This window comes from Talpa europaea (genome assembly GCF_964194135.1).
Source record: "Talpa europaea genome assembly, chromosome: 12".
In the NCBI taxonomy this organism is placed as follows: Eukaryota; Metazoa; Chordata; class Mammalia; order Eulipotyphla; family Talpidae; genus Talpa; species Talpa europaea.
The window spans coordinates 21271159-21289518 of record NC_140079.1 but is presented as its reverse complement, the minus strand read 5'-3'; the positions used below and the strand labels follow the sequence as shown (position 1 = coordinate 21289518).

The 18360-nt window shown below is 43.7% G+C and overlaps 1 protein-coding gene across 1 annotated transcript in view; it reads right to left on the bottom strand.

Annotated features, from left to right (window-relative positions):
* The window catches only part of SORL1 (sortilin related receptor 1), a gene marked incomplete at both ends in the record, with an annotated part of 141068 nt that overhangs the window by 93871 nt on the left and 28837 nt on the right, over nucleotides 1-18360 (bottom strand). Inside the window, 3 exons of the mRNA XM_084251265.1 lie at nucleotides 8731-8911; nucleotides 13373-13440; nucleotides 15089-15250. Of these exons, the coding sequence (XP_084107391.1) occupies nucleotides 8731-8911; nucleotides 13373-13440; nucleotides 15089-15250 (411 nt within the window). The remainder of the gene's footprint in view (nucleotides 1-8730; nucleotides 8912-13372; nucleotides 13441-15088; nucleotides 15251-18360) is intronic.

Sequence of the window (18360 nt, the reverse complement as noted above, 5' to 3'; positions counted from 1 at the left end):
TTTTCTAGGAAGCCTGCTTAAAGGGACTGATTGGCTGGAAAGGGGCCTGTCCTCTCTCTTCTGGCCTGCCTGTCCTTATTCTTCCTAAGGGCAATAAAGACTCAAAGGCTAGTGCAGATGACTTCAATCAGCGTGAGAAAGGGAATCATTAGTTAGGATGGCCAAAATGGAAGCCTGGGTCCCCAACAACATCAGGATGCCAATACAACAGTCCTAGATTACCTATCTCTGAGCAACACTGCCAAGAGAAAAACAAGCTTCCCTCGTGGTCAAGTTCCTTTTACTTCTAGTCGGTGAGCAGGAGCATGACACAATGCCAAAGTGTCACCATGTTTTTCACATAATACACTGGATTTTTCACAAACATTGGTGTTTGCAATATGGTTAAGCAACTCAACTTTTCTTAAATGGTGTCATACTGTTGTGCAATTTATCTTTATTCACTAGCAGTGTCTTACACATCTTCCATTTAACAACTATTGATGGGCATTTAGGTTATTTTCAGAACCTCTCTTCATGAGCACATTTGTATACATTACCTCTTCCAGATCTAAACAATTTTTGTAGGGTAGGATGCATTCTTAGAATGCATACGTCAAAATTTTTATTTTTGTGTAAAATGGTCCTCCTGAAAGACTGAACCGTTTCATAACATCCACCAGCTCACATACCCTTACCAACAACTGAGAATTATTTTAAATGCTTTAATTGATGCCAATAGTATAGGGCCTGAGAATTTATATTAAATTTGTCATATGGTCTTTTCATTTCTAACAAGTAAAAATAACTTTACAATCTGAAGAATCTGAATTTCAGAGCATGCATTTACATTTATGTTTGAGGTTATGTCAATAGCAAAAAGAAATGAAAAGTTATGGGGAAAATAGCAGAAAGGAAACCAAAAAAAAAAAAAAAGATGGCACATTTCTTGTCAAATGAAGTCCAAAGGAAGCCACAGCAAACTATTAAACTGGAAATTTCACAGAGAAAATGGGAGGATGAGGTGCCACAGCAGGGGGTGTTTTCGAGGATGCCAGTTCAGAGTCACATGAGTCAATGCAGTCACTTAAAGCATCATTCACATAATGTTACTTACACCTAAAAAATGTACAGATAAAATGAAATTATTTGAAAAGTAAAATTATTGGGAATGCTTTCAAATAATTCGGGGGGAAATAGTAGTAATAGGTAGACAGCTGAAAAGAGATTTGCAAAGATAAGTTAATACAGAACCAGGATAAAGGCACAAGAACAGAGCAGTATTAACTGTTCTTTTGTGCAGATTTAAAAATGCCCACAATAGAGGGTTCACAAAGTTAATATTAATTGCAAACACATCCAGGATGGCAAAGTCAGGAGCTCTCACTATGCACTCATCCACACAAGCAATAAGAACAGAGACAAAAATTCTCACAATCAGCTTTTCCAGAATTCTGAAAATTCAATAAGGCTTGAAATAACTCAAGGAGCATTTATTCAAGAAAAACAATGAATCTCTGGCAACTTTATAATAGTATAGTTCTGCGGAAGCCTTGGACATTCACAGCTTCACAAATTACAGTGACTGTGAACACCAGCAGCCTTGCAGCCATGGGAGGAATTAGAATCAGTTTTGAGCTTCCAAATGCCCCACAGCCAAAAAACTGTCACTATTTGACCTGTCTGGTAGATGGCATGAAAGCTGCAGTCTCAACTCTTTTCTTTACATAGCCTGGCTCAGATAGTGCACAAGACCAATAGTCAGGATGTTTATGGAAAACAGCAACAGGTGGAAAACAGTTAATATCACAGCTGCTGGAGAAGCACTACTACTTGGAGCTAACAGAGGCTAAAATCCATAAAAGGAAGTACTAAGGAAAATGACAACCATAAAAGGTTTTGATAACCTGCAAAACAGAGAATTTACAGGACCTCACATAAAACCTGTTAGGATGCTCAGAAAAGAAAATCAAAGGACTAATCATACTTGCCGGACCTGGAGGCTCTCCACAAGCAGGACATGAAGACCAAGGCAGAGTTTGAAGGTACATACGTACCAACATATGCTCAGCAAAGGCTGCCAGGCCTATTGGTTCAAAGCATTTAAGGACATATCTGTTCAATTATTAGCTGCCCACTGAGCTACATTAGCCAACACATCAGTAGCCATATGCGGTAGTACGAACTTTACAAGGTGGAGGATACCCACAAAACAAGGCAAGGCAAGAACGGTAACAAAAGGCAATGAAAAACCCTGGGAAGGGGTACTCTGACATGAGCAGCTGCCACACTACTGTTTCAATTTTTCATTTTCAAAAGAAAGCAAAGAGACAGCTAAGTGTGCACAGACACCTGTCAATAGATCCTATTCCAGCACCAGATATTGGACTTAATAGAAAAAATGTATGTATGTATATGTGTGTAATGTGTTTCTGTACATATGTGTGTATATACATGAGAACACTGTCTCACCAAATAAATAGAAATTATAGGTAAATTTGAGTTGAAACATAGAATAAATCAAAAGAAAAATTCCCCAGAGGTCAACAAGATCTGAACTGGAAGGAGAAAAAGCATCAATTTAAAAATAGATTAATCGTGATGATCCAGTTAGAGGAAAAGAAAGAATAAGGAACTTTAAAATTAAAGCCTAGAGAACATCATCAAGCATCTCAGCACATACATTAAGGAACCAGGGTGAGGTGAATGGAGGGCAAGACTATCTGAATTAACAATGGCCAACAGCTCCTCACATCTGATGAAAAACCATCTGAACATGGAGGAAGCTCAGTGAATTTCTAGGACAAACTCAGATCCACACTGAGATATCCCTTGGCCATGATGTTAAAAGTCAGAGGTAAAGAGAATCTTGAAAGCAACAAAAGGAAATTGACCGACTACACACAAGGCAGAGTCCTCACTAAGACAAAAACCCTGTGCTGGGCATAGAAAGATGTTTCCATGAGAGCAAAGGAGGCAGAGAGTGGTGCTATACAGAAACAAAACTTTTGCAAATTATTGATATTAAAATGATATTTATTGATATTAAGCCAAATTAGATTTTATAAGCTAAGGTATTTACTAACATCCCCAGAGTAAGCACCAAGAAAGTAGTAGGAAAACAGATGAGTAAAAGAGAATTAAAATGGCACTTTAAAAAAATTTTAATACAAAGGAAGGTAATAAAAAGCAGAAGGTGGATAGAAAGCAAAACAGCAGGCATGTATCCTACCTTTGAGTAATGCCCTTAAATGTAAATGGATTAAAAAACGCATTAAAACAACTATAACACTATCTCTAAGAGTTCAAAGACACAAATTTGTTCAATAAGATGAAAAATTCTATACCATGTAAATAGTACTAGATGAAGTAATTCTGCTAATAGATAAAAATAGATAAACTGAAACAGAGGATATTTTATAATGACTTTTCATCACCAGACAAATGGACTCTCACCTTAGGGGGCTTGGTAGCACTAAGGTAAATCAATGGAAAAAAAATTAAAGTCTTTCTGGCACATATTTGGACAACTGGATATCCACAGATGAAAAAATTAAGATAGACAGTGATTTCACAGCATTTCATTGAAAAGGAATCATGGACCTAATTGTAAGAGGTAAAACTACTAAACTTTTACAGGAAAAAGGAAATCTTCACAACTCTGGGTTAGGCAATGGTTTCTTGGATATAACAACAAAAGCAAAACCAACAAAGGGAAGTTACAAAAATTCTTCAAATTTTGTGCTGAAAGTGAAAAGACAACCCATAGAAAGGGAGAAAACATAAATGCTATCACATACAGAAAATATACATAACATATAAAGAATTCAATAACAAGACAAATAACTCAACTTAAAAATCAAGTACTTGTTTTCAATAGACATTTCTTCAAGGAAAATATAGAAATGGCCAACAAACATGAAAAGATGCACAACATTCTTTTCCCTCTGGAAATGCAAATAAAACCATCATGAGTTATCACTTCACACCCATTAGGATGGCTAGAATTAAAATGACAGACAGTAATGAGGATGTGGAGAAATGGCAATTCTAATAATACATTGCAGTTGCTTTGGAAGACAAATTCTCAAATAAAATGATCATATCACCCAGCAATGAAACCCCAAGGTATGTGAGAAACTGAACTGCAAACAGGCCCATACACAAATGTTGACATGAACATTCACAGCAGCACTATCCATAGGATTCATGAGCCATGTATCACTGTTCACAATAGCCAAGATGTGAACCCAAACACTCATCAATGGACAGACGGGTAAATGTGGTATATCCACACAACAGAGTACTTTCCAGCCTAAAAATGAAGTGCCAAAACAGGGATGAAACTTGAGAACTTGATACAATGAAAAGAAAACTCACAAAACAGAATTAATGCTAATGGGTCTGGTTGCTTGGGGGGCATAAAATGTCTCGGAATTAGGTAGTGATCATCAATGCATAACCCTGTGAACACACTAAAAACCACAGAATTGTACTCTCTCAAAGGGTGAATTTTACGGTCTATGAATTATACATCCCAATTCAGGGGTCGTAAAAGTATTTTCCAGGTTATTTGTATTGTAGTTATATTTTTAATCTAAAATAGGCTTGGGTTTTATTGCTGTATATGGGAGTGGTAAGCATTAGATGCTTATAGCTGACTTTATATCTGCATTTATTTAAGCAATATCGTAATTTAACTAGTTTACCAACAGTTGGCTTTGTTCAGTAATTCTAAAACTCACACCAATTGTGGTCAGCTAATTTCTGGTGTAGAAGTTTTTCTGCTAACTCTGTCAAACAGTAGATACTTAAGATTAACATAGTGAAGGTTAGACATTGGTTTCCAATAGTGAAATGAGTGGTTGGCTGATCAGAACAGTGAAGTACAGAGGGGCGCTCTCAAGACATCAGGATATCAGAGTTGTCATGACACCTTAATGAAAACACTGTGTCATCAACAAGGTAAAATGACTCAGGGAGGCCTGTAACCTGAACATGTCATGCTCTTGTACTAGAGGCTGCTGATGCCAATGGGAAGGATCATAGAATCTAGCCTCTACAACAAGGATTGGCAGACTTTCTGTAAAGGTCTATACAGAACTAGTTTAGCCTTTAAGCGTCATCCCACCACTGCAACTATTCAATTCCACCACTGTAGCACGAGCACAAGGGTGATAGACCGCAACTAACAACACACAAGCAAATAGCCTGGCTGTGTCTCAATAAAACTTTATAGACAAAAGCTATGAAGGCCCATACTTTCAAACACCCTGCCCTAGAACATCATGCCTGCATTACACAGGTGAGGCTGCATCACCTATGAGAACAGAGAGGCAACTCCACCAAGTCCACACTTCTGGCCCCTGCCTACCCATACACACTGGGCTAAGAATGTCCAAGTCTGGCTTTCTTGGTTACCTGATAATCCGGTAGTGAAGCTTTAGAGAAGCAGCCTATCCTCACCTCTGTCCAACCTTTTGGTCAACTATTGTGATCTATCAGAAATAACCTAACAATTGTTATATCACCAAGTAAACAGCTGTCAGTTTGTAAAGGTGCCTCTTTTGTTGCTTTAATGATGTGCACTATTAAGACAAGTGAGTGAACTTCTTGACCAACAAGGACTAAAAATTAAACTTGAATTAAAAAAAAAAATCAGGGCCTCCCTGTTGGCTCAGGGGGTAAAGACTTAGCAATATCGAGCTATCACCAGCCACTACAGCATGAGTTTGATCCCCAGCCAGGGAGCTGACCCACCTGGCGCAGCAGACCTCTCCTGACTCACCCACTGCTCCCCTCAGCAGTGTATGTCAGTCGATGTGCCTGTTCTGTTCCCCACTCTGTCTCTGGTGAGTCCTCTCAACCTCCACACCTCTGGCCTACACCCCAGTTCTTATATGCATAAATAAATAAAAACTAAATCTTAACAAAAAAGTCAAAGCACAGATGAAGAGCCAGGCCAACAGGGCCCAGGGACTCCAAGAACTAGATCCCAGTTCCAACTCAGAACCCAGGTAGCTGTCCCCACATTCTAAAACATGAGCATGCGAGGAATTATTATCATTTGTGGTACTAGAAAGAAGCAAAAGAGTTAATTACCCAAAAGCAATTTGCTATGGTTTTACAATTAGTACCTTGGATTTCCAAATTTGATTTGAATCTATTTAACACAAAGTCACTCAGAATACCCCAAACCCAGACAGCCTTAGCATAAGGCACAACACAGGGGAGAAGTTACACTCGCAGGCCTCGGCACTCCTGCAGACAAGGTTATCCAACAAGGCCCACATCGCCCATCCTTACAGCTCAGCAGTCTAAGCAGTCCTGGGAGAAATACCCATCCTCTCTACTGCTGGTTATGCCTTTTGTCTCAAAGCATCCATTGTGAAATGTTCTGTTTGTATTACAATCAACTATTATTAAAGGTTTCTGCATACCGAAGACCTCGGGGAAGAGTTTCTCAAATTCTAGTAATTCACAAGCCTCTGGGACCATGCAGAGGAGCAAGGGCACCTGGACTCTACAACCTGCACTTGGAACAAGTGACCGGATGCTGTTGCTGTAGGTGCTCCTAAGACCACAATTTGAGAAACACTCCCAGGCAGTGGGCTGGCTCACCTTACCGAGAGCCTCTGGCTAACACCACTGACCTCAGCATCTGATGGCCGGTTCATGGGCTAAAGGAAGGAAGACGCCAACACATAACTATTATTTTGCCATCAACAGCATATTAATAAATTACACAGAGACTCAAATGCCGATTATAAAAGTACCATAATTTAACACACTGCACCCAAAAAAAATCTACTAGTCTATACTTTCTGACAGGTGAGCAGATGGCATTCATCCCATCTTACCCTGTACATCCACTACACACCAGGCACTAGGAACGGTTTTGGACACTATTGGTGATGATCAAAACAGACATGGCCCATGATCAGACCACTGGCCAGGAAAAAGACTCACCACCAGGGCACACTGTACATCAGCACATTCAGAACAGGGGGCAGAGAGCTCCATCTGGGATATAACTTAAACTCCTACATGCAAAATTTAGAATTCGGAGGGTTATAAGATAGGCACAGCTCTCCACCTCAGCCCCCACTCAGTCAGTGGAATGAATCTGAGAATTAGCCGCCCTGTCTTAAAATTAGTTAAAATTAAACAAATTCGGGTCTAAGGGACTAAAGATGGAACACTGCAGAATTGGAGTCTACTAGACTCAGCCCTCAGCCCTGCCCCACTGGGTATCACCAGGTCCTGCACTCAGGCCCGATTTCTCTCCTCTGCATCCCCATCAGCACATGTCTGCCTAAAGCAATTCAAGGAAGCCTGTGTACTTGAGATGCTCTGTGTGTGTGTGTGTGCGTGCGTTGTGTTTGTGTGTGTGTGTGTGTGCGTAAGAGAAACATAAGGCAGATCCAAGATGTGAGCCAAGCAAAAAGTCTAATAAGAAAGCTTGCCACAGCCTAGTGATTTTAGAAGCATTTTTAGAAAGCATTTTGGATGTACAGGGTATGATGGGATGAATGCACTGGGAAACCACCTCCATCTTCTCATTCCGACCTTGCTTTGCTTTCCCTGTCACAGAGGTTCTCACTACCTTAGAATCCTTCCAAGAGGGGTTGAGCTGCTTCTGCCTGGTCAGCTACCACTTATAAATAAGTGAGAACCTGGAGGAAAACAGTACATGTGAATATAGTCCCTAAACAGCACAGTGACAGAAAGCAGAACAACTTGCCAATTATCAGAGGTCTCCAGAGTCAGAGGTCAAGGAGGGAATGGCCACCATTAGAAAACAAGCTTACCTCCCCTCAGGAACACAGGCCACCTGCTCTTGGCCAAGCCTGCTTTTTTACTTTACAAAAGGGCAATAGAGTTGCAACTTGATACAGCTGCAAGGCAAGTCCTGCTAAATAATCAACTGGTTTTTTTGTTTGTTTGTTTTTTAAGATTTATTTATTTATGCATACAAGAGCTGGGGTACAGGCCAGAGATGTGGAGGGTGAGAGGATTCACCAGAGACAGAGTGGGGAACAGAACAGGCAGATTGACCAAAGTACACTGCTGAGGGGAGCAGTAGGCGAGTCAGGAGAGGTCTGCTGCGTCATGTGGGTGGCCCGCCGGGGATCTAACTCATGCTGCAGAGGCTGCGGATTGCTTCATAGAGCAGTGCTAAACCCTTCCGCCTCCAGGGAGGCCCCTCAACTGGTTTTTAAATGAGGAAGCCCTCCATTTCAGCATCTGGCTCTGACATATCAAATCAAGGGGGAAATTTTCTCAAAGGCTGAGAGTTAAGCTACTTACTGACAGCTGGAAGCTTAATTACTGCTTTTCTTAGAACACTAACTCCCACTAGCCAATGACTACACATTCTATTAGCCAAGTAAATTAACACATGTCCAAAATTCACATAGAAATCAGCCTAAATTGAAAGGAAATCAGGCAGCGGGGCTTAAGAGGTAAAAGTCACTGAGCCTCCCATGTCCTTTCTGTGTTCTGGAATTGCAAGAAATACATTTGTCAAAAATGGTTGGCCATGAGGAAAGAACCAAACTCTTAGCGCCTGGAGATTTTGAGTGGTTGTCTAAGCTTCTCTAATCTTCAATCTCACATGCTTCAGTCAAGCTCCCCAGACCCACCAATCCAGTCCCTGCTTGTGCAAACAACTCACTTGCCTGATCACAGAATGCCAAACCTTAGAAAGCAAGCTTAAAAGCACTGTATTCCTTAGTGCCTTCAACTTACCACCACCTTTGTGGCGAACATATACTTGTCCCGAAGCTGAAAGTCTCTCACTTCCTCGAGGATCACCTCCTGGTTCTCTCGGGACTGGAAGAAGTCTGTGCTGCGGAGAACCGTGGAGTAGCCCGAGGGCTCATGTCGTTCCACATAGATGGTGTTTGGCTTGTCATAGGGATCGATTCCCCTGGAAGAACAGACAAGTGGTCGTCATCGTCACGCTGAGTCAAAGAGGGCATGGAGACTGGACCATGCAGACAATCAGCTCGGATTTTGGGGCACCCAGATGGGAGCTATAGATGACATTCTCTGTGCTACAAACATATTCCTGGGGCTACTCAGGGGCACAGTTTGGAGGGAAAGGAACCGCCATTTGTAAAATGTTCTATGTTGTTACTGTTTTCAAAGCATCCTGGATTTTGCTTAAGGTAAGATATAGCCATGCTTGAGAACAGCAAAAAAGAATAAAAGCATTAATGAGCAAGGGGCTGCTGCAGGCTGTCAGCAAGCTTCTGGCCTCAAGGGATGAACCTCAGAGGAATGAAGGCAATGATTCCCCAGGATGCCATGTTCTCAGAAGCACAGTTCTAGCAGAAAGCACAGGAGGAGCCCCTGAGCCTGATCTTTCTAAGACACCCTGCCCTTTCCCTCGCTGTCCGTCCGGTGTTGTTATCACTGATCTGTGCCACTGGGATTCATCCAACCAGTGCAAATTTATCTCCCATGAGGCTCCTTCACAAATCCTTTCTCAATACACTGCTTTCCTTGATGTCCTTCAGAGGCTCGGGCATATTTCTCCCACTGTGCTTTGTCAACACTATACCCCTCTGGGGCAACGCCCTCCACATGCACTCTGATCAGCATCTCTAAATCAGACTCATCCTCTTAAGTCAAGTCCCCCTTTTCGGAGAAGCTTTCCCCCAATCCTCTCCTCACCCAGCACTACCCATACATGGCTTTTCTGCAGCACTCAATTTCAAACCTTTTCTGAGTTTTATAGGCATCTCAAAGAAAGGTAGAGAACAGCTTTGCAACTAGTCTCATCATGATACATGGCAGTGCTTCTTACTATGTATTCTTCATAAGTGTTTGAGCTAGAGACAGACAGAAAGACAGGCAGACAGAGAGAGAGAAACAGATGCCTTCAAAGGCTATGTCTTACATTTCCTTTTATCCCACAGTGTACTTAGCTGAACTGATCCCTAATACATTGAATGTGTGAACCATAATTACAGGGGCCGGGCCAGTCCAAACTGAAATCTAAGGGCCCCAATATCAGCTGAGAGAATAATCTATCCCAGGCTTCCTAACACAAGAACACCATGGCCGGGGGCCATTCAGCAAGTAGGAAAATCACTGGAAAACTCAGGAAGAGAACTCCCCAGTGAGGGGGCTGCAAAGGCTGCAAAGGCCCAAGCACAGGCAGGACTCACTGTCATAGGGACTCATGGTGCTCTATGCACATTGGCTCTCAAGATGATGAGGGCAACGTTCCTTCAAAGGTGCACTGGTAAGAGCAAGTTCTCAAGAAGAAAGGAAGGAAGAAGGGAGATAAGAAACAGGAAAACCAAAGAGTTTTCATGTTTGTGGGTTTTTGGTTTTCACTTGGGGGAAGATTTGACATGGCCCCACAGTCTGCAGGGCGATGGAAGAACCAGCAGCCTTAGTCCTAAAGTGGGAGTGACAGTTCGTCGGCTGCTGTGGGGGTGGTGGTGTGTTCCCTTCTTTTCCACAATTAGAAATACTGATTAAAGTACTTCCTCTATCCCGGAGGACATGTAAATTAAAACCAGGCTGCTTGGTATTTTTAAAAAGGCAGAGAGGAAAGGACCTTTATTTGGCTCTTTGAGATGAGCTCACCTCTGATTCCTTCTTCACCAAAAGCAGCGGCTGACATCTTGATAGAAAGAGCTATGCCTTTCCTCCCAATTCTCATTGGAGACAGGTACTTGAAGCTTGTTTCTGAGAGCCATGCCCCCTACAACTTTACAATCACTACCTTCCCACTTTGTGCATGCCCTCACACCTATTTCAGGTGCTGTTTTTGCCCCCTTTTGGAAATTCAAGGCTTATTCTAGCTAAGTAGACTCATCAGTCCTCACCTTGCCCCACCTGCTTAGCTGAAGATCCTTCAGTGATGCCCCACCAGGCACCTGGCACCCTCCTCATAGCTCTTGCACTGGCCAGTCTTGCTATTCTCCAGCTCTGGACAACATAAGATATTGGTTTTTCTCACTCCTGATGCTCCCCAGGCTGCCAACCATTGTTAAACAAATGTATGCCATTAGTCTGTGACATTATACTCACTTATTATGCGGAATCCTAGGGGGAAATCCCCCAGATAGCCTGAAATTCCCTAACACCAGACATGTGATTATCTAAAATAAGATAGGCCAGCCCTCTCCCCTAAGGTATCTTTATGTCTTTACAGAGACAGAATGTATAACTTACAAATTCCCAAACAGGAAGTTCTTTTATTTAATAATCCTGCTGGTTTGTCCTCTTAATACATGCTTTCCTAACAGATGAAAGAGCAATCTGTCCCTTTAAAATTCAAACACAGCAAGTTCTAATGGGACTCCCTGGGTAGAGGTTGTCCTTGGATGAGACTATGGTTATAATTTCAGTAAGACTCAACAACCCCTGCCCAAGGGTCAGAAACAGCTGTCCTCTAAGAAAAGCAAATCCACTGGAGCCTGAAGACACTCAGCTGTAAGGCCCTTCTGTACTCCTTTTTACGATTCTCTATTGCCAAAGAAGCTACACTAACTCAAAGACATCCTCTTCAAACAGAAAGCTAAAAAAAAAAAAAAGCACAGCCTCTACTTTGTGTAGGGCCATTACATTTAATGAGGACAAAAACTCCATGTTAAAGTCAAAAGACAAACTGGGAAATATAAATATAAAAGCACACACGCTTCCTATCACAAGATCAACAGTTACCTCATATCACAAAGGACTAATCTCGAATAAATAAAGAGCTCCTAGAAATCAACTATAAAAAGACTAACAAATAGAAAAAAGAAACAAAAGATCAGGAGATACAAGTCATAAGAAAATAACAAAAACCCTTCCTAAAGCAGGTTAAAAATGTTCAAACTTATTGGTAAGAAAAGTGCAAATTAAAACTACACCAAAATATTTTCTTACCTAAGACACATTGGCTGTGGGGAGAGGCACAATTCTATGATGATGTGAGTGCAAAACTCGACACTTAATATAAAAATTTAGCATCCTACCCAAATCACAATTTCAATGCTTCATTCACTGGGCATTATTATCACTGCACAAAACTGACAAAAAGCCCCTGTCCTGGTGGGACTTTTCATCTACTGGGCAGAGACAGACAAGTAATAAGCATAATAATGGTGTATCAGAATGTAAGTCATATGCAAAAAATAGGTCAGGGCACAGCATAATAGGAGTGACAGGGTAGTGGGTGCAATTTTAAGAGGATCCTTAGGATTGACCTCATTAAACTATTACCTGAGCAGACTTGAATGAGTTAAGAGAGCAAGCCATAAGTACATTCTGGGTAAGAGCATTCTAGGCAGAGCAAGCGCAAAGGCCCAGTGGTAGGAATGTACATGGCATTTAACCAGAGAGAAATGATGCACATTAAATGGTTCAAAGCAAAGGAACATAATTTGACCTGTTTTTAATAGGGTCAATGTGACCATGGGCTGAGAATAAATTGTCAGAGGGCAAAAACAGGAGGCGACCAGCTGGATGACTAGTGAGTGAGAATGGCAGTATGGAGTAAAGAAATAGCTGAGTAGAAGATTCTGGATGCGCTGAAGAGTCAACAGGATCTCCTGACTGATTTAATGTAAAGCATGAAACAAACACAGTCTTAATGGCTCAAAGTTTTTGACCTGAGCAAGAGAAATTTGAATGGGGAAAATAATGAAGATCAGCAGTCCATTTGGAAGGTATCAAGTTTGCTGTGAATGGGTTGAGGCAACAGTAGATAAACCCACTGAGCCTCAGATTTGTATCCGCTTTTGTTCATTCTGTTCCCGTCCACAATTTCCACCCTGCACGCCTCCACTCAGCTACACCCACCTATTGTAAACAAACTGGATCAATAGCAACCTCCTCCACGGAGCCATGAATCTCCTCTCAAGCTATCCCCACGACTTCAGGGCTTCCTGTATAATGCATTATGTGCAGAATGCTTTTTCTTACCACCTCAACTACTGTCTCCTTAGTAACTTTACCCATAAATTATTCAACTACCTATGCTGAAAGTATCTAGTATGATTTATATTTAGCAAACATTCAAAAAAATATACCTTATGATCGAACAATTGAACAAATTTTACAGGGAGAAAAATTCCTGCTTTTCATATGATGCTCTAACAATGAAGGTCTTTAGAATCTCCAATACACTCCAGAGCTCCAGATTCCCCTGAGTTCTCTGATGGCCTGCAAAAGCCTTATCTCCTCTCAAAAATGACCTTCCTTTCTATCATCCCTAGTGAGTTTGCTCAACTTGCAGCTCCAATTTCCTTGGTCTGGAAAATGTATTTCCTGAACCAAATGCTTTACATTTCAGGTACTTTCAGGGCAGAAGTTTTATCCTCAGTGAAGGAGCTGGAACTGGAGAAAGGAGATTAGATAACATTCCTTACACGGCAGAACTTACCAATAAAAGGACTTCACGTGCTCCTGTATCATGATCCAGGTCTGGCCAAAATCATCTGACTTCCATAGCTGCAGAGACCAAAATGACAAGAGGTGGTTATGCTGTGCAAGGTGTGCCCATCTGCATGGATGCTCACTGGACGTCCACCTTGAGTTATGTGCCATCTGTGAAGACCGGCACCAAGGTCGCCTCGGCCAGCGTGGTTACTCCAAGGGTAGGAAGGGAAGAACAGATTTGTGCTGACTAACAGCCCTTGCATTCTTCTCCAGATTTACTACAGTCTCAACAACAACTAGAAGGCAAATGAGCATGACTAGTCTTCCATTTATTGATTACCAGAAAGTATTATTTTATTCAAGACTAGCCCTGGGGTGATGGTAAAAAAAAAAAAAAAAAAAAAACAAAGATACCCAGTACTTCCGCCTGGAAAAGTGTCTTTAAAAACCCATCAAGGGTCAGGGTGATTCAAGGGAAAGGACAACTGGCAAAGGAGAATGGAAGAACACCTAAGGAACCAACTGAGTCCCCAGGGGGTATGCATTTGGGTGATTAACATGATGATCTTTCCCCAAAAGTCCATTGACTTCCAAAGGCATAACCTGAGGGTTCCCCTGCCCCAAGCAGCCAGGTATTAAAGAAGCAGGAGACCAAAAATAACAATTATCCACCCACACTGGTAAGCTGACCCAACCCATACTCGGGTTACTCCCTAAGGCAAGTGAAGGTAAACAGATCATGTTTTGGTTAAACCACCTGCACGAGAAAGAAATGTTCCAAGGTTCCTCTGAGCAAAACATTTCAAAACTCATCATAAATCCAATCCTACAGGATCTACAGGTTTCACAGGATTATGCCAGAGCATATATCAGGCTTGGCAAGTTTTGACCTTGAGATATGAATCCCATTCAAGCTCTCTCCCCACTTCTCTCACCCTTCCTTCAAGCTTGGATTAAAGGAGGAAAATACACACACACACACACACACATATATATATAGAGACACACAAACACACTAAGGAGGAATATTACCATTAATGGTACCATTAAATAAAAGATAAGCAAAAGTAGTAGGTTTAAAGTAGAGGATGGGGAAGTTAGAACAGAAATTCAACAAGAGGCCTCCCCGGTGGTGCAGTGGTTGAGTGCTGGGCTGCGAAGCTGCCCACAGACTCTGCAGCGCCAGTTCGATCCCAGCCACTGGTGAGGGTCCCACATGGCGCGCAGATCTCTCCTGCCGCGCCCGCTGCTCCCCTCAGCAGTGTATTTCATCAGTCTGCCTGTTCTGCTCCCCACTCTGGCTCTGGTGAATTCTCTCACCCTCGGTGCTTCTGACTGTACCCGGTGCTTGTATAAATAAATAAATAAATCTTCAAAAAAAAAAAAAAAAGAAAAATTCAACAACAGATCCCAGCAGAGCTCCAGACAGCTCTTCCTGGTTCTGATTAAATTCCAGAGCCTCAGTTTACCCCAGGATGAACTAAAGTGCATCTACCCTGCAGGGCATGATATTAAGTAACAGGCCTTGCCAAGAGCCAGGTGTTATTCCCTAGCTGGGCTGCAGATTGAGTGTGCCAGAAGAACAGATTTTTCCTTAGCCATGGGAAGTGAAATAGTAGCTACAAAGGCCAGAAAGGAGAGGGCGGGCAGGAGGGAAGTCACTCAAAGGACAGGCAAGCTATAAGGTGCCCCCCTGGCTGTGTCCCGGAAGCTCTCTTACCTGCTTATTGGGGTGAGATCTGTCATAGCCCAGGAGAAGGTTGGAGACCTTACTATGCAGAAGGAGATCAGCTGCCCGGAATGGGATGGAGAAGCCTTGGATTGTGTTGCAGAAGTCAAATGTGATCCAGAGGTACTGTGCATAAGCATCTGCAAAGATGTACTGCAAGAGAAAAGAGGTGAGCTCAGAGCAGGACCTGGCCAGCACCCCCCACACTCCCAGCAGGGAGCACATGCATGCAGGGGGCCAAGAGGTACTGGAGGTGCCAGGGACTCAGGAGTTCCCATAAGGTTTTCTCCTGCTGTGTCCTGGCAACAAAAGGAAGCTGGTGCGCACCCAAGTAGGCTCAGGGTCCGGGACAGGCTGGAGCAAAGCCAGAGAGGGCTCTCCTTGAACCAGGTCATAAAGCAAGTCAAGCCTTGCTGTTTTGCCTTTGAACTGACTTGGCCATTCTCAGTCCCTGCTGGTTGCTCAGTCACAATCAAAGGGTGGCTACTGGAAGTTGGGCCAGGGACGTCACGTTCTGCAGATTGGCTGCACACACAACGCAGCCCACATCCTCTAAGAACCTGTCAGACATGCATTTCCAAGAAACTCCCTAAAGTCACACACCTCCAAGGAGATTAGCTGCTTTGGGCTACCAGACCAGGTGCCGGGGTAGCTCCACAGCCCCCCGCTGCCACAGGCAGGAGCACAGCAGGAAGCAGCTCAGGCAGCAGGGGCCTCACCTCCTTTTGCTTGCACCTGGGTGAGTGATATGGAACAGTTTGGCAGGATAGTGACTGGTGGTCTAAAGAGTTCTCAAGGGGAAAGGACTAAGACAATTCAACAAATGCACCCTGAACGTTCACTTGGACCAGAGCTCAGATTCTTCTCTACAAACCCAGGGTCCGCTCTCTCCAGCAGCTTGCCCCTCTGACACAGGGCAGACATGTCCACAGCTAACCCTATGCAGAAGCGAAGTGAGAGTGAATGGGAAACCGTGGGCAGCTCCAGGCTGGGAGATCAGAAATGACTCCATGGAAGATCTGGTCTTTGGAGGGCAGGCAAGACTTCCCTAGGGCACGAATATCCCAAGTCTACAGCAATTTGAGCTTGGGAACAAAGGAGGAGAGAAAATACAGCACAGGTTTGGTGCCAGTCTTGGGAGCTTTGGGAAATGATTAGGAAGAAAGCACAAATATTGGAAAGCTTCGGGTGCACACAAGCTCTCTGGAAGACAGCCCTGCTCCCAGAAAACGCAGTGGGGTGGGGGAGGGACTCCGTGGAGGACATTGAACCCGAAACTACAATAAAGCAGGCAGATCCGGCTCCACCTACAACCAGTCAACAGTCAATGAAATTCTAGAAATCAACAAGCCAAAGGAATCAGACCCAGGACACGTTCCCTAATTGATTCCACCTGATGCAGATCAGGCTGCAGCTCCGATCCTTTCAGCACGAACAGCACGGCTGCTCTGCCTGCTCCCATGTTGCTGTCAGTGCTAGTGCTCCGTCTCATTTGCTCTCTCCCCAAATCGAGACTTGAAGCTTCCTAGGAACTGGTTTTATGTGTTCCCTTTTGCTCCCTCCACGGTAGCTAATGCAAAACTCCAAACTCTGTAGAAGGCTCATTAAATCTAACTCTAAAGGCCGGTGAACATCTTTAAAATGAAAACTATCACAAGCAAAGGCCATGTTATAAAAATAAGCGTGATCCTTAGAGTACCAGCATCATTTCTGGCATATAAGTCTTCCCCCGGAAATAACCTCACCCATCTTCCTGCTCTGAAACCATCTTGGTTATGGAGGAAGGGAGTGTTCTCAGTTTGCAAAGGTTTCTCCAGAAATCGATACTCAAACAGCTTCCTATTTGAGAATCTAAAAATCGTGCACCTAGTGACAGGACTCATAGTTGTGCATCATCCTAGCTAAAATTTTTCAGGAACACTTACAATTTGCCAGATACTGAGGGAAAAGTTTTATGTGCCTGCTCGCATTTAGTCCATTTAGCAAATCCAGTGCATCAATGCTTGGGGTATCATTACTCTCTCCTTTTACTTTAAGGACCCTGATGCTTGGAGAGGTTAACTGCTCACAGAAAGCCTGGAGCCCACAGCACTTACATCAATGAACGCTGGCTTAGGGCTTCTCTCTTAACAGTTGGCCCATCCTTACCTCTCCTCCCAACACAAAGGCAGCAGTTGCTGAAATGAAATTCTAGCCTTACCCGGAGCTATTGGGCTCCTTTATGGGCCTTCTCGCTTAATCGGCTCCTTAGGCGTTCACTGGAAGCTCTCCTCCCTGGCCTCCTACAGACCCAGATCCACTCTCATCCCCCACCCTCACCGGCTCTGGCTCTGTCCTTTCCGCTTCTGCTGGCTCCTTTTGTCTTCCCCGGGCCTCTCTCCACACTCTGGTAACCTGACTGCTCTTCCTTCCTTTGCTAATTCGAGTTATCCTTCCACTCAGCTTCAAGGACTGCCCTCAAGCACAAGCATTACATGACCTTCAGGTCTAATCTACCCCTGACTTCTCACTGAGATTCTATCTAGTTCACTCCGGCCTGATGTGCACCAAGAGATTTTGTCAGGGGGAGAGGACCCACAGCCAGACAACCCGTTTTATATCGGGGCTGCTCTGTAACAATTTCATAAGTTCAAACTGAACCTGACACCTCCCCACCAAATCCCAAACTCCCTACCCACATCCCTGGCTCCAGCCATGCTACCCTCCTCTGGGCACCACCACTCACAAGCCGCCCTGGGCTGCACTGAAGCCACAGACTGACGCTGTGACGCCTCTGCCCCTGCCTTTCTCCTCCTCTACGGTTCCCCCCAACTCTGCTCTAGCCACTGGAACCAGGCCCGGTCCTGGAGCTCTGTCACGCTAACGCTGAAGGTTCCAGGCAGCCTTGAACACCGCAGCTCTCACCACCTGCAGGAGGCAGCCAGCACCTAGATACATGCTGCTCCGTGCTGTTCTGGTCCACGCCACACAGGCACACGTGAGGAAGGGGCAGAAGGTCCTGCTGCTTTCATGTCCCAAGACCGCCTGGCAGTCAAGTCTACCCCAGGTCAACCCTACAAAGGAGCCAACAGAGCTGACCTACAAGAGCCTCCTAAATAGTGGATTCGGGAGCATCCTCATGTACCCCACCCCTCCGACCCCATTTGCAACCACTTCCTACTCTAAAGGAGCTCCACCTTTTGGCCTTAAACTCTGTCTCTTCTTAAAATGTTTCTGGAAAAGGAACAAAATAAGCTATGGAGTTCATCTCCATGTCAGCATAA